This window comes from Pogona vitticeps, chromosome 2 (genome assembly GCF_051106095.1).
Source record: "Pogona vitticeps strain Pit_001003342236 chromosome 2, PviZW2.1, whole genome shotgun sequence".
In the NCBI taxonomy this organism is placed as follows: domain Eukaryota; kingdom Metazoa; phylum Chordata; class Lepidosauria; order Squamata; family Agamidae; genus Pogona; species Pogona vitticeps.
In genome coordinates, this window is record NC_135784.1 from 273,189,690 (window position 1) to 273,204,785 (window position 15,096).

The following is a 15,096-nucleotide window of genomic DNA, read 5'->3' on the forward strand; positions in this document are numbered from 1 at the left end:
CAATGGATCAATGCACAAAACAGCTTACCTTGTTCAGAAATTCACTTAGTGCCAGGAAAAACAAGAAAGATCACAGTGAAAAAGTAGAGGCACACACGCCAGTAATGAATTTAAGCATAGTAAGTAACATCAGTATATTATTCAGGCATAGAGAATAACCAACACCTCCCCCCTTGATATTTTTAGAAAATTGGTTAAGGCAGAGCTTTACAAAGTGCCATCTAAAAACATACTTCCACTGAGGGAATAGTCACAGACTTATGTTGTATTGTCACCGTATGCTTTTTATGCTTTTTAATACTTCTTTTCTTTTCTCCTTTGGTTCAAAGTTATATATTTACATTCTGTTATTAATTTTGTATTTCTATTGTATTGTTTATTGTAATTTTCTGTTTCTTTGTACACCACCCAGAGTAGTGAGCTGCCACTAAGTCGGACAAAAGAAAGAAAAAGAAAGAAAGAAAGAAAGAAAGAAAGAAAGAAAGAAAGAAAGAAAGAAAGAAAGAAAGAAAGAAAGAAAGAAAGAAAGAAAGAAAGAAAGAAAGAGGTGAGCTGTAAATAGAAGCTGTATACCCAAAAATATTCAGCAAGACTCATCTGTTAACAAAATCAATTTGTGCCGCTGAAAAATACAAAACACATAAACAATTATTTCTTCGCTATTCAAACCTTGGCCATAAATTCTGTTTAATAGAGATGGGCACAAACCACCGGTCTGGTGCTTCTGGCCAGCTCATTTATCAGCTGAATAGGTGTTCAGTGCTTCAAAGCCCTGTCTCCTCCAGCGGGTGCCCACTCAAGAGGGAGCAGGCAGAAGAGGTGGGGTAGGGAAACTAGGGTGTTGCCTCCGAGTGGGTGCCCCCTGGAGTAAGTGGGCCTTTGAAGCACAAACACCTGTTCAGCCAATAAACAAACCAGCACGAACTGCCGAAATGGTGGTTCATGCCCATCTCCTACTGTTTAATTAAAAGCCTGGTTAGCCTTAACCATAGTTGGCACAGGCACTTATGTAATGCTCTGACATAGTTAAGAAAGGGGAGCACACAAAAAAAGGTAAGAAGATGGGGGAAAGGAAGCATGTGATCCTGACCTCAATAGGTCTGTTCAGGTTATTGTTAAGAGATTGCACCATTTACATCTGCACAGATGAAGGTACAATCAGCGGATCCAGCCTCATATCCACATTTCCCTGACTTCCTTCCAGCTTTCTAGAAAGAAAAACTCAAGAAATAAATCTGAGAACAAGCCTAACTGGTAATGCAAGCAAGATCTTAAGTTTCCTATTGTCCTTTTCTTCCTTGGTAAATGATCCATTCAGCAGATACTTCTAAAGCCCTTGCAACAGCTTCTTCTACACAGGAATGTAAACAGATTTTAAGAGATATTTTTCCTTTTGATATAGCAACTTGCATTAGATACTTAGAAAGCTGCCTTATATCATGTCAATATTATGTCCATCTAATCATTATTGTCTTCTTTGATTGGCAGCAGCTCTCTAAGGTGTCAGGCAGAGTGCCCCACTTGTTCGTCCTTCCTAAATAAAGATGCCAAGGATTGAACCTATAGACTTTTGCATGCAAAAGACGGGATCAGTCACTGTGTTCCCTCACACTTCTCTACTTCACCATCTACATCACATCTGTCTGCATCGACCATGTATCACTGTGTACATATAACTTCTGTGCAGGAAACTCTCATGCAATAAATCCATGTACAATGGTACCTCGACTTACGAACTTAATCCTTTTTGGAACGGCATTCGTACGTCAAAAGGTTCGCAAGTCGAAGTACCATTTCCCATTGAAATGCATGGGAATGGAATTAATCCATTCCAGCATTTCAAAAAAATACCAAAATTAAAAATAAACAGAACAAGTCCCACGCTGGGATTGCAAAAACACACACACACACAAAAACAGAAACATAACCCCCAAAGTCCAAACCCACCCTCCAAAACTCACCCAGAACAGTTTTTTAAAAACTTACCAGTCTGAAGCCTCTCGGCGCTGCGTGACCTCCAAGTGCCCAGACAGCTCAAGTCTCCTGGCACTGGGTGACCTCCAAGTGCCCGGCCAGCTCAAGCCTCCCAGCGCTGCGTGACCGCTGCCTCCAATCGCGGTGGGAGGTCTCCGATGGCAGCGGAGAAGCTCCTAGAGCTTCCCCGTCGCCATGGGAGACCTCCCTGGGAGTCCTTGCAGCCGCGATCAGTGCCTTCAGAGGTCTCAAAGGGCTTTCCCCCCGACATCGGAGGAAGCTGTTTGAGACCTCCAAAGGCAAAAAGGCAGGGGGAAAGGGCGGGAAATTCAAATTTCCCACCCTTTCCCCTTGCCTTTTTTCATTCATAGGCCGAGGCTCCGTTCGCAAGTCGATGCCAATTTTTGCAAACGGAGCCGTTAGTAAGTCGAAAATTTGGAGAAAGGGACGTTCATAAGTCGAGGTCCCAATGTATTTGATTTTGTTGCATGTGTACTGTACATGGACGTTGTGTCCAAGTGGCAGTGATAGTAATACAGGGTAGATATGAGCAGTGAAGTAAAGATGGGGTTACAGTCGTGCCCGCTTTACGATCACTCTGTTTAACGACGAATCTGCTTGACAGTGAGGTTTTTGCAATCGCAAAACGATGGTTTTAATGGGGTTTTTCCGCTTAGCAATGATCTGTTCCCTGCTTCGGGAACCGATTTTCGCTTTACGGTGATCAAAACAGCTGATTGTCGGGTTTCAAAATGGCCACTGGCTGAAGAAAATGCCCCCCCCCGCTGTGCTTAGGGACAGATTCCTCGCTGCACAGGCATGGAAAATGGCCGCCTCTATGCAGGATCTTCACTGGACGGTGAGTTTCCAGCCCATTGGAACGTATTAACCGGGTTTTAATGTGTTTCAGTAGGTTTTTTTATTTCGTTTGATGATGTTTTCGCTCTACAGCGATTTCGCTAGAACGAATTAACATCGTCAAGCGACGCACCACTGTATTTTAGACATGATGATAAAGAGAGGTATCCATGTATGCATTTGATTTCTGTAGAAGTGGCAGTGGTCAAATGGAGAGCCTGAATGGCACCCTGATAGATGTATTTTCCTTAAAACATTCTACCAAACTCTAACAAACATTCTGATATATTCTAAATAGCTGCATGGAATGCCATGATCACCCTTTATTCTGAAGTGCAATCCAATCGTATAGCTAAAATTTCATTTTAAAAGTATTATATCTTTACATTGGTAAGAGATCTTACTTGATTTTGTCCTTGCAGTTCAATTCTTCATTTGTACTGTTGGATCAATATTAATAGAGGTGCATTAAAGCAAAGGCAGGAACTCTACAAAGAGAACTCGATTCCTGACACCTCTAGAATGCAAGCAACCCCCCTCCATATTCTTGAATGGTTTTTCCAGACTTACAAAAATGGGGTGGGGGTGGAGAGAGATACACAAAAAAGCAAAAAATTCAATAGTAAAACCTGGAGGATTAGTGAACAGATGGATGAAAGTAATTTTGCTTGGCCCATACAAACCAATACCAGTGAAATGGCTCATGGTCAGCTCTGCAATGACCTTAGCAATTTTTTTCCTTCAGAGTTTTGCTAGTCAGTGAGTCCTCATGGATTAGAATCTTACTCCACTTACTGGAATCATTTTTGCTAACTTCATATACATTCCAGTCAATGTGGGGGCGGGAGGGGGGAATTCATTGCAAAGTCTGGTATTTTTACAGTTGTTCATTCTGGTAAATTGCCAACAGCTGATCATTTCCATGGGAAAAAAGTAACCCAACAATTCTGGAAATAAATAGGTAGGCTCTTAATTCCACACTTCATCTAACACCTTGCTTAATGAAACATGCAGTTAACAGCATAGCCGTATTCTGACTTGTAGAAAGATAATGTTTGAAGATTATATAAAGAAACATTCAGGACTATTCTACTGCATGGTCAAAAGAGATATTTTGCTCGGCTTTTAATCTCCGAGATTAAATTTCATAATTCAGTGCATTGATATAAATGTAATGGCTAAAGAAACCATACAGTGTAATGCCAACAGGGCACCTGAGAAATAAATGCTGTTTCTAAAAAAAAATGATAAACTGTGCTAAATTAAAACCTAAAAAAGAATTTTCACATCAAATTCCACTACGATTAACATTTCAACTTTAAAAGAGGTTACACTTTACCTTCAATGTTCAAAATCCAGTTTGATGCATATAAAACTTCAGATTTAAATGCCTACATCTACAGTATGTTTTGTTCCTGAAAACCACTACTATGCGCTTGTTGCACTGTAAATTTCTGCTGATTCTGCCTCATACTTACACAGTTCTCAAAGCTACAATGTTAATGGGTAAAATTTAATTTTAGTGTTCCCCAAACCATGTCATTAAACTACAGATCATTTGAAGTAAACTTATTGAAAATTATTCTTAAAGCAGTTAAATATGTGATTTTTTTTTGTCATGAATTTAAAACTTTTGCAATGAGGGCAGAGCTCTCTTAGGAAAGAACCTTAAACTTCCTCATCAATTGCACTACTCTATATGCCAATCCTGTACTCCATCCAAAACATCTTGTTGATTTTTGCAAAAAAATTGCCTTATATGGGCAGAATGAGAAAGCTGAGGACTTCCTAAATTACTTCATTAAAAATGTGCACTGAAGCAGCCCCAAAGCTCACTCTTGAATTTACTATGATAGTTTTCAAGTTTCATATGAAATTGTTCACAGACGCGAAGAAGCAGAAGTCATGGATATAGCTGAAAAGAGCTAAGAATACAATATTCTGTCGATTTGCCCATTATTCAGAACCACTTGCTTGGAATTATTTATTCACCACTAATTGCAGCTATATCCCACTTCTTTTCCAGACTGTCTCAGGGTGACATATCTCACTATATTCCCAGTTGGTTTCCTATCCAGACACTGATTTAACCCAGCCCACTTTAGCATTAGATCACTCCATATGCCTTCAGATCATGCCCTGGGCCTTGGAATTACTCTTCAGGCAACATTTCAAGCTATGCCACAGGCTAATCCTGTTCTTGTTGCACTATGTTTGTTTTACACCCTAGGCAACCAATACAAAAATGTAATTTTTCCATCCTGAAATAAAACACACAACCTAGCACTGTTACAAAAGTTCTAGTGTCAAGCCCAACAGGGAGAGTGATGCAGTGGGTAGAATTCATGAAAGAGAATGAATGGCAGGGTCCATTCAATGGAAGGCAAGCCCTATATGCAATGGCTATGTTCCAATTAGGCTCTATTTTTGTGTGAACCACCCAAAATGGGGTGGTATATAAGTACCATAAATCTCTCTCTCTCTCTTTCTCTCTCTCTCTCTGTGTATATATATATACAGTGGTGCCCCGCATAGCGACGTTAATCCGTTCCAGGATTAACATCGCTATCCGGAAACATCGCTATGTGGGGGGGGGGAACCCCATAGGAATGCATTAAGCTTCCGAAAGCGGTGATTTGCTGGGGTGGGGGTGGGTGGGGGTGTGGTAGGGGCAGGCCCGCCACCCCCTCCCCCCTCCCCCCGCTTTCGGAAGCCTCCTGGGGCTTTTTTCAGCAGTGAAAATGCACCTCTGAAAGCAGTGCTTTGCTGTGGGGGTGGCGCGGGGTGGGGTGGGGAGTGGCAGGGTGAGATGGTTGGACAGTGTCATTGAAGCTACCAACATGAATTTGAACAAATTCCGGGAGGCAGAGGAAGACAGGAGGACCTGGCGTGCTCTGGTCTATGGGGTCACAAAGAGTCAGACATGACTAAACAACTAAACAACAACGAGTGTCTGTTTGGTTACATTTGACATCTATAGGTAGAGGTGCTTGGGTGCTCTTTTTTTTGTTTTGCTACATTTTCAATAGAATGCCTCGCGGGACGAAAAACTCGCAAGACAAATGGTTTTGGCAATGGGGTTGGTGATTCACAAGACAAATGTTCCTATGGCCATGCTTCGCAAGACAATTGTTTTCCATTTTTTGTTCCTGCCTCATGTTTGCTGATTTTTAAATGTTTTTCTGTTATGTTTAAAAAGTTAAATTTTTTGATTGAAATTTTTGAAATCATCTTCACTATATGTATGGCTTTAAAGAGCACTTAATAAGCCCTTTGTAAACCAAATTTGACTTTGTTCTGACTTTTTTTGCCCGTAGGAACGCATTAATTAGATTTCAATACATTCCTATGGGAAAATGCGTTTCGCAAGACAAATTTTTTGGAAGACGACATTAACCGCTGAATGAATTAAATTTGTCTTGCGAGGCACCACTGTATTTCCAACTATTTGTGGTCTATTTAAATTGAGGTTTTGCCTTCATTTCCATTTTATTATTGTTGAGCACCTGGAGTGCCATTTCTGAGGGAAATAAAGGTCTAACAGGATTAAGACTATGTAGATCATGAGGGGCCAAGTGTGGCCAAGTCTTCATTGAAATTAAGGTCTAATTAAATATATAAAATAAATCAATTACTGAAATCCAGCAGTAAGTTGCAACTTGAGTAGGTCTACAGACTCAATTGAATTTATAGAGTTGACTCAACAGTTCCCCAACGATTCAATGGGTCTACTTGAGTTGAAATTTACTACTGGATTTCAGCCAACTGTTTCATCACCTGTTAAATATTCTCTTCCAGTGGTGGGCATCAATTGAGGGCTTAGGAGTCAGATCTGCTCCACTTGCCCTTTTGTAGTGGGGAAGGGTATTAAAATGGTGGGAGGAGATAGGTTTTAAATGACTGACCGTGCCCAACTGGCTATTTACGGCTGCTTTTTTTTTCAGCATGGCAGAAACCAAGGACCTTGCACATGCTGGTCTCAACCCAGCCTTCCTCGTTTCCATATTCTTTGAGGAAAAAATTAAGTGATTTATTAAATTGTTATTCTTTGTAGTTTGTGGCAGGTAATGACCATGATTTTTTCCTAATGCATAGGTGTGCTGTTCAGAATTGTATCTATATACTGGCAAAACTCTAAGAATAATACTTTGTCTGAAGAAGTGGATGATGTTCCACAAAAGCTTGCACTGAAATATAGCAGACAATCTTTAACGTGCCACAGCATCTTTTTTTTTTTTGCTTTTGTTTTGTGTTTCTTGTTGAAATGCTTGCACAGATTAACAAAGCTACAACTCCAAAAACTGTCTTTTTATATAGCTTGTATTGTGATTCAGTTTTTTATAGCTCCCCTTTTAAGAGCATATTTGTGGGTGTAGCTAATATGCTTCTGTGATTTGTCAGGATGGCAAAAACATGTGAAACGCGTAAACAATTCATAAATGGCTGATTCCATCAACTGTCTAAACTGGGTGCAATAATGGAAACTTATGACACAAAGTACAAACAGAGAGGTTGAATAGAATTACTGCCTACAGATGCGAATAAGGAATAGTTTACCATATGAAGCTATTGAAACAATGAACACAAATGAGTTCAAGAGACACCTAGATTACTTCCAGAGGGCAAAAAATCAAGGGAAATGGTTTTTCAAAAGCAGAGAAATAATGGGATGGAGATCAATTGGAAAGAGGTCTGTTGGCAGATGACCTTACCCTGCTCACAAAATGCTTCTTCTTCTTCGTGGCAAAGTTTAACTCAAGAGTTAACACAGCAAGTTGCCCACAAGCCTGAATTAGGATTTCATTTCCTGGAGTCTAGAAGTTGGTGTCATGGATTCCTTGACTCTCAAATGCTGTTGGTTAATCACATGTTTAATGCCAACTAGTTTGAAGACAGGCTGATTTTGTGAATACAAGACTTGAGGCCCTAGGACTTGGTTTGATTGTGAACTGGGGGAGGGAAGGAATACCCAGGGTAAGTAGAGAATGAAAGGGGGGTAGTGGGAGGAAGCCCAGTGCAGCAACAACCTCCCTCTTGCAACACTGCAAAAGAAGCTGTAGCTGCAGTAAAGCACATTAGTACCAGCCATATAGTATTTCAGCAATAAAAGAGCCCAAGGCTTCTCTGTTTATTTTGTTTTCTAGACCATTGCCTGCAGTGAATACCAGACTCTTTAAAAAAAAAAAGCATTCCTCCACCCTACCCAACAAAAAACACACACCATATAATAAATGCTAAGTGGTATGCAATCAAGACAAATTATTTCTGAAGCTGCCATTATTTCAATATACAAGTGACAGCACAGGAAATGTTAGGCTATATCTAGGGATTCAGTGGGAAATCAGACAGTAACAGACTGTCCAAATATGGCTGATATGTGCTGGATTGAGATTTCTGTTGAGGAAGGAACTCGCTATTAGATTTTAGTTTAGAAGAAAAAGTTAAAAGAGCAAACTAAAATGTGGCAATTCTATTCCAGCCTTCTGAAGTGTGATGCTGTATACATCTTGAATCCAGAACAATCTTGGCCAGAGCTTGAAAGAGTTACTTTTTAAGAGATGCTAGGAATTTCAAACTAAAAGAGTACTTTTATCTTGGCAATTTTATCCATACCATGTATTGTAATCATATGAATTATTGTTTTAACATGTATTGCTAATTGTATTATATATATTGCAATAGATCTGGCTGGCTCTCTTGGCTAGAAAACACATTTCTCCATTGTTCTTGCAGCCCGGCCTAGTTTCTTTTATTGAGAGCAGTGCCACATTAACAAAAACATTCTTCCAGAAATGTTTTATATGCCTTACCAGTACACTGCCATCAGTCCAACGAAAGTCACTTTCATACATCTTATCGTTTAGGCCAATCCACTGGTAGTCATGTCCTATACCTAGTAGCATAAAAGAAACAAAGGAAATTTAGAAAAAAAAATCTTACCCATGAAAGGAAATTGTCTCAAAATGAAAGCATTTCACAAAATGACTCAAGGTGTGTGTGTTTGTGTGTGTGTGTGCGCACATGTGCGTGCGTGTGCGTGCATCTGTGAAACAGTCTCACTTCAGAGACAAATGAATATTCAGAAAGTCCAACCTACTTTTCTAAAGCTTAAGATACTGATAAAAATGTTTACACAAACTATGTTTCTAATGTATCTTATTTTTGTTCCTGGTGAATGGCCTAAAAAGGCATAAGCACAAGGATATTGATGGTGTCCCCACCGCAATACTAGAACCCAAAGATCCACCAAGCAAAGGCTGAGGATTATTATTTTTTAATAATCGCAGCTGCACAGCTGCTACCATGGTCCATTCCCGCCTGCCTGCCCCCGGAACCAGCCTGGTCCACTTACCAGGCTCTGAGAGGTGTGTGCATCTGTCAACATGGTTGCGCCTATCGCGGACACAGTCCCGCTGGTGCTTCCCCAACTTTCCCTGCAGCTTACCACTCCAGCAAGGAGCTGCTGAGCAATCGGCTGCAGGGAGAGGCAGGGAAGTGCCAGCAGGACTATGTCGGCAATTGGTGTGACGACAATGTTGAAGGATGTGCATGATGCGTGGAGTCCGATAAGTGGACCAGGCTGGTTCTGGGTGGGCAGGAATGGAGCGCAGTGGCAACTGTGCTGCCACACTTCATATTCATATCCCCTGGATCTCTGCTTCATTTTAGTGGTATCTTCTAGGTCAGCGATGGCGAACCTGTGGCACGCATGCCACAGCTGGCACGCAGAGCCCTTTCTGTGGGCACGCGAGACATAAGTTTCTGGATCACTACTCCTCCCCCCCCCCGCAGCCAAACCTCAGGAGGTGGCTACAGCCATGGTGCTGGCGCTTTGACAGGCGGCGGGTCAGGATCAGGAGCAGCTGGCCCTGGCAGTGGATCTGGAGTGGTGTCTCTAGGCACCTCCATGCCCGGGATTCCCCCTTCCGCCGCCACTTCCAGTTCTGCTGCCGTGACCCACCACCCACTTTTTCTCTCCCCCCCTTTCAGTTTGAGCACTCGGGCCCAAAAAGTTTTGCTGCCACTATTCTAGGTCATGAGAGCCGTTTTATTATTGTCAGGTTAAATCAAATGAAAGTGAGAAATCCTTGTCAACCTACTACAAATAGTAGTCACCAGGTAAGCAGTATCCCATTCCCAGGGATTTCAGGACCAAAGCTGGGATCTTGGGATGTGCCCTTGTAATGACTTAAGGGCACAAACTTCAGCTACAGTAGCAAAATGGTGTATGCATAAGAGATACGCACCATGGCAAGACATTACAGTGGGGTCTCTACTTAAGAACTTAATCCGTATTGGAAGGTGGTTCTCAAGTTGAAAAGTTCTTATGTTGAATCTGCATTTCCCATAGGAATGCATTGAAAACCATTTAATCCGTATCTGCTCTTTTCTGTCCATAGAAACTACAGTGGAACCTCTACTTAAGAACTTAATCCATTTTGGAATGGCGTTCTTAAGTTGAAAGGTTCTTAAGTTGAAGCAAAATTTCCCATAGGAATGGACTGAAAACCAATTAATCCGTTCTGGCTGTTTTTTTGTTATGTAGAGGTGCATTCGTACATTGAAGCATTAGTTCCCATAGGAACTAATGCAAAGCTGGTTAATACGTACTCCACCACTAGGGGGAGAATTTTTTTAACCTAAGATGACCTAAGGTTAAAAAAAGAGCAGGAAAGGGTTTTTTTTTCCTGTTCTTACCTTGGATTTCTGTTCTCAAGTAGAAGCAAAATTTAGCAAATGGAGCTGTTCTTAAATTGGATTGTTCTTAAGTAGAGACGTTCTTAAGTAGAGACCCCACTGTAATTGTTGTAAGCCACCCAGAAACCTTTGGGTAGTGTGGGCAGCATATAAGTTGAATGAATGAATGAATGAATGAATGAATGAATGAATGAATGAATGAATGAATGAATGATTTTAAAGGACAGTGAAGCAGTGCTACCAAGGGGAGATTTGCAGACTGAGGCTATGAGAAACAAGTGTATTAATTATTTCTAATAAACTTGTTTCTATTAGAAACCCCACATTCTAAACTATCTATGATGATGCCTTGAACATATTCAAGAACAGGCAGGATATGAATGCAGGATATGAATATATAAAATGTACAAAATAGATAATCAAATCGCCTTAGATGGCAACAGAGCCCAGAACTCCTGTTACCAGTACCCACTATGGAAATTTAATGCCATGGCAGATATTAGAAGTGGGAAAACTCCAGATGCCATTTATGAAAAGTGAATTTTCAAGTGAAAACAAGAGATACAGTACAGTAAACCTTGTTTTGAGGAGAATCTTACTTTCCAAAAGTTTGCAAAAAGAATGTAAAACACAGTGTTTGTTCCCTGTACCTCTTGTTTAATGCAAATTTGTAATTTGGGGATATAATGCACTGCAAGAAGAAAGAAAGAATGACTGGGGGGTTGCATACAGAATGGGTGCCCCTCTCCATAACTGCAGGCATCCACAAAAATCCACCAAAAATACTCTGGATTACTGAATTTTACGGGTGTGTGTGTGTTAAAAAACTCTAGCACTATGCTAGTTTATTTTGATGTTGTATGCAAAAATAGAACATGATTGAACTGTAAATAAAAATGGTGATCATGACATTTTTATATTTTCTATTTCTTAAGTCTTGGACAGATTCAATGCTGCCAAGGTGATTCACTGATCTGTTCAGGGACATTTTTTTTGTTAACATCAGATAATGTTCAGCAACATTTACAAGCATGGGTATTATTTCTTATGGCAGAAAATCAACAACCCACAGGCTTTTCAGGAGGCAACAAAAACAAAATCGCATTTCTTCCAAGAACATGTTCAGGGAAGGACAACTGATGAAGGGTTTAAGCCTAATGCACATTAGTCTGGAATGTATGTGTTTTTTAGACTGCAACTGAGCCAGTAACAAATGTCAGCTATGTTTCTAAGAGAATAAGAAGTGACTGATGCTGCTTTCCCTGTGAGTATTTCTAATTTGTCTGGAGATGGAAGTGTCTCAAAAATGGGCCTAAAATGAACATTTTCAAAAGACCAACACCTTAAGTTTTCTTCTAGTACAACTTTTTCTGAGGTAAATTCTTTGGGCTCGTAAAAGACCAAGTTCTTCAGGCTTGTCAAAGATTATTCCCTTCAAAATCAACAAATTCTCCTACCCCAGCTATTGAGTATGACAGATTCTGGAGTGAGAATGAAAAGAATAAAACAGCCGTCTGGGACAAAAGGCCCTCTTTTAAAAGAATAAATGATAACACACACTTTAAAAGCAATATATAAAGACAATATTTAGAGGTCCAGTGAGTATTTTTTTAAAAAAAACAACTACAACAGAGAGCGCCATTCCATTCCCACTGCATCCTTAGGCCCAGCATTGGATGAAAATGCCACGTACGGTTCACGAAGAGCTGTTCTTCATGAGACAGGATGCTTGTCAGATGGGCCCCCTGGAGGCGGCATTCTCGTTCAGCTGCATCCCAGGTACGCCGATGGGCAAAATATTTGTAGCATTGCCCTTGGAACTTGTGCCACCCGTAATCGCAGGTCTCAGTGTCTGCAACAAATAAGCACAAAGTTCTTAGAAGAAATGCAGGTTGCTAATGCCTAAGGCTGCCCACTTGATAGTATATTAACATCAACATTGTCCATATGGAAGCATTCAAAGATAAGGCAACCCATATTCTGCATGACAAAACTGAAATAAACTAAAATAAGTAAATATGACATAACCATTCATGTAAGTTTATGTCAACTATTTTGTTTCACACTTGTGTATTGTTTGTACAGTTTCTTCTTTGCTTTTCAGGTTTTTGATGCCCAGCTCTGAGCAAAATGAAGTGCAGAAGGAGACAAGGTGGTTTGGAGAAAAGGACTTTACAGAAGTTTGGAGAGCAAAGCAAAGTGTGCTGCTTATATACTGTCCCATAATGCTTAAAGCACTCTCTGGGTGGTTTGCAATTTAATTATTCAGGCTACACATTAACAGACATGCACCCACATGAGCTCGGTATTCAATTTACTGACTGCAGAAGGCCAAGTCAACCTCGAGCCAGCTACCTGAGCCTGTCAGGATCAAACTCAAGTCATGAGCAGGGTCTTGACTGCAGCAGTACATTAAACCGCTGCACCACAAGGCTCCTAAGTACACTGAAGGAGAACTGTGGAGAGTTTTCATGAAGAACTGAAAACTATACTGTAGTCAGAAGTTTCAGACTAAGCATTTAAAACCCACTGGAGAAAAATAACAGAACGTGGAAACATCATTGTTTGGTCAATAACCCCCAGAATTCCTGGCTGAGAGATATGGTCGAAAAGGTAGACTGTCATAGCTGAAACCAGTGTGTTCTTAAAACACTTCACCACAGCAGCATCCTCTCACTACTTTTTAAGAAGGAAGCCTCCAAATCTACAGATTACTCCTTCCACAGAGGGAACTGCTGCCATTAAATCATCAAGGAAAGCAAATCACATACACTCCTTTTGAGGTTATGGCTACTGCCTGTGTGACTTGTAAATACACATCTTCATCTATTAGTCCTTGAAAGCTGAAGGGGGGTTCTGTACCAGATGCCACATTTCACATAAAAGGGGAGGAAACTGAACAAACTCATATGTGGCATGTAAATGCTTAAACAACTGTGTTATTCTTTAAATGTTCATATAGTTTTTTAGCTAAACTATCCACCATGAGCTTGGCAACTAAAGGTCACCAACTACTGTCTTTAACTTATATAGTCCTAGAACTCAATGGCTATCATGGCTTGGCATCATGCCTAAATGAATTTTAACCCATTAATATGTGTACTGGCTACAGAGCTTGAGAAAGTTTTTGGTTTCTACTTACTTACTTACTTACTTACTTACTTACTTACTTACTTACTTACTTACTTACTTACTTACTTACTTACTAGACTATAGCTTCCAGAATCCCACAGGTTGCATTATAATTAATTACAATATAATTAATTATTGCAAAATAATTAATTACAGGATGCATGCATCATGCTAGTTCAGGGAGTCTAGAGTTGTTTGGGAAAAAAAAAACTCTTCCAAGCTTTGAAATTACGATTATGCTGCTAATGATCTTCTGAAACTTCTGTTATAACATCCTACAAATTCCACACTGGAGTTAGAAAACAGCAAACAGACATATAGCAAAGAATAGTAAAATTTACATGAGTTACTATTGATAAAGCTTCTTATTTTAAAACAATCAGCCTGTGTAGTTAACATTAAAGGAAATGTGAAACATCTGATCAAACCCAACCTAGGGGACAAAGTTTCCAAGATATGGAGAAAATATGGACTTAGTGAAGTTTGGAAACAACCTGTGAAGAGATCTCTTGTAAGCATTGTTAATTTTCTGCCCTTGAGGAAGGATACAAAATAATTAAATGGCTGACTCACATTAGGTCCTTTTTTAACATCTTGAATCTCTGTTTTAGATTGGGATCATGTAGTCAGTCTTGGAAGGAAATTGAATCAGTCACTCCCACCCAGTCTGGCTTTGCTCACCTCCCCTTTTTTTGTTTTTCTTTTTAGTGTCTAAAAATTAAATACACCCAATTCCCTCCTCCTTTTTTCCAAAAAAGTATGTGAATAGGGTGGATATATAAATAAGATACAGATGGTATCCTGTTAACCTCTGGTTTGCCCCACAGTCTCACTGGAAACAACAGTATCTGAATTAGTTGCAGCTAATTTGTTCCACCAGTTTTGTAAATAACTTCGGCTGATCATTACAGCTGGACATGTAATTGCAGAGAAAAAAGAATAGCAGCAGGTAGTTGCTGGGAGCTAATATGGCAATGGCTTATAGCAGTCTTTTTTCCTCCTGTTTTCACGAAAAGCATTCTTTGGCTGAAATTCTGTTGCTTAGCATTGCAAGTTGCACTTACAACGCTAAGCAACTCCTCCTTAATTCCTGTTGATTCAATGGATTTACTCTAATTGTGACTTACTACACTAAAGCAAGCCACAACCAGAGTTGACCTGGAACTTAACAGAGGAATTGACTCACCCACACCCCACTGATTCAGTGACTTATTACTCCAAACAATTCAGTTCCTAATTTCTATAATACGTAGTAGAGAAGCTTTTGCATCAGCCAACAAATCAATGCTATCAAATATAGGAAGGCGTGAAACTCTTGGACCTTGAGCACTTTTTAATGGGCTTGTGTGAATAACACTGTCAAGCTCACACTTATCCAGACAGACGTATGACAAAGGACAAGTGTATTTCAGTGTTTTTTTGAACTATGGCTAT

General features: G+C 40.1%; 1 protein-coding gene across 4 annotated transcripts in view; it reads right to left on the minus strand.

The window, feature by feature from the left end:
• Positions 1-15,096, minus strand: part of VCAN (versican) — a 181,027-nt gene that overhangs the window by 34,741 nt on the left and 131,190 nt on the right. For all 4 annotated transcript variants that reach the window (XM_078386387.1, XM_020790238.3, XM_078386385.1 and 1 more), the window contains 2 exons: positions 12,224-12,382; positions 8,643-8,725 (listed from right to left, as the gene is read on the minus strand). In XM_078386387.1, the coding sequence (XP_078242513.1) occupies positions 8,643-8,725; positions 12,224-12,382 (242 nt within the window). The remainder of the gene's footprint in view (positions 1-8,642; positions 8,726-12,223; positions 12,383-15,096) is intronic.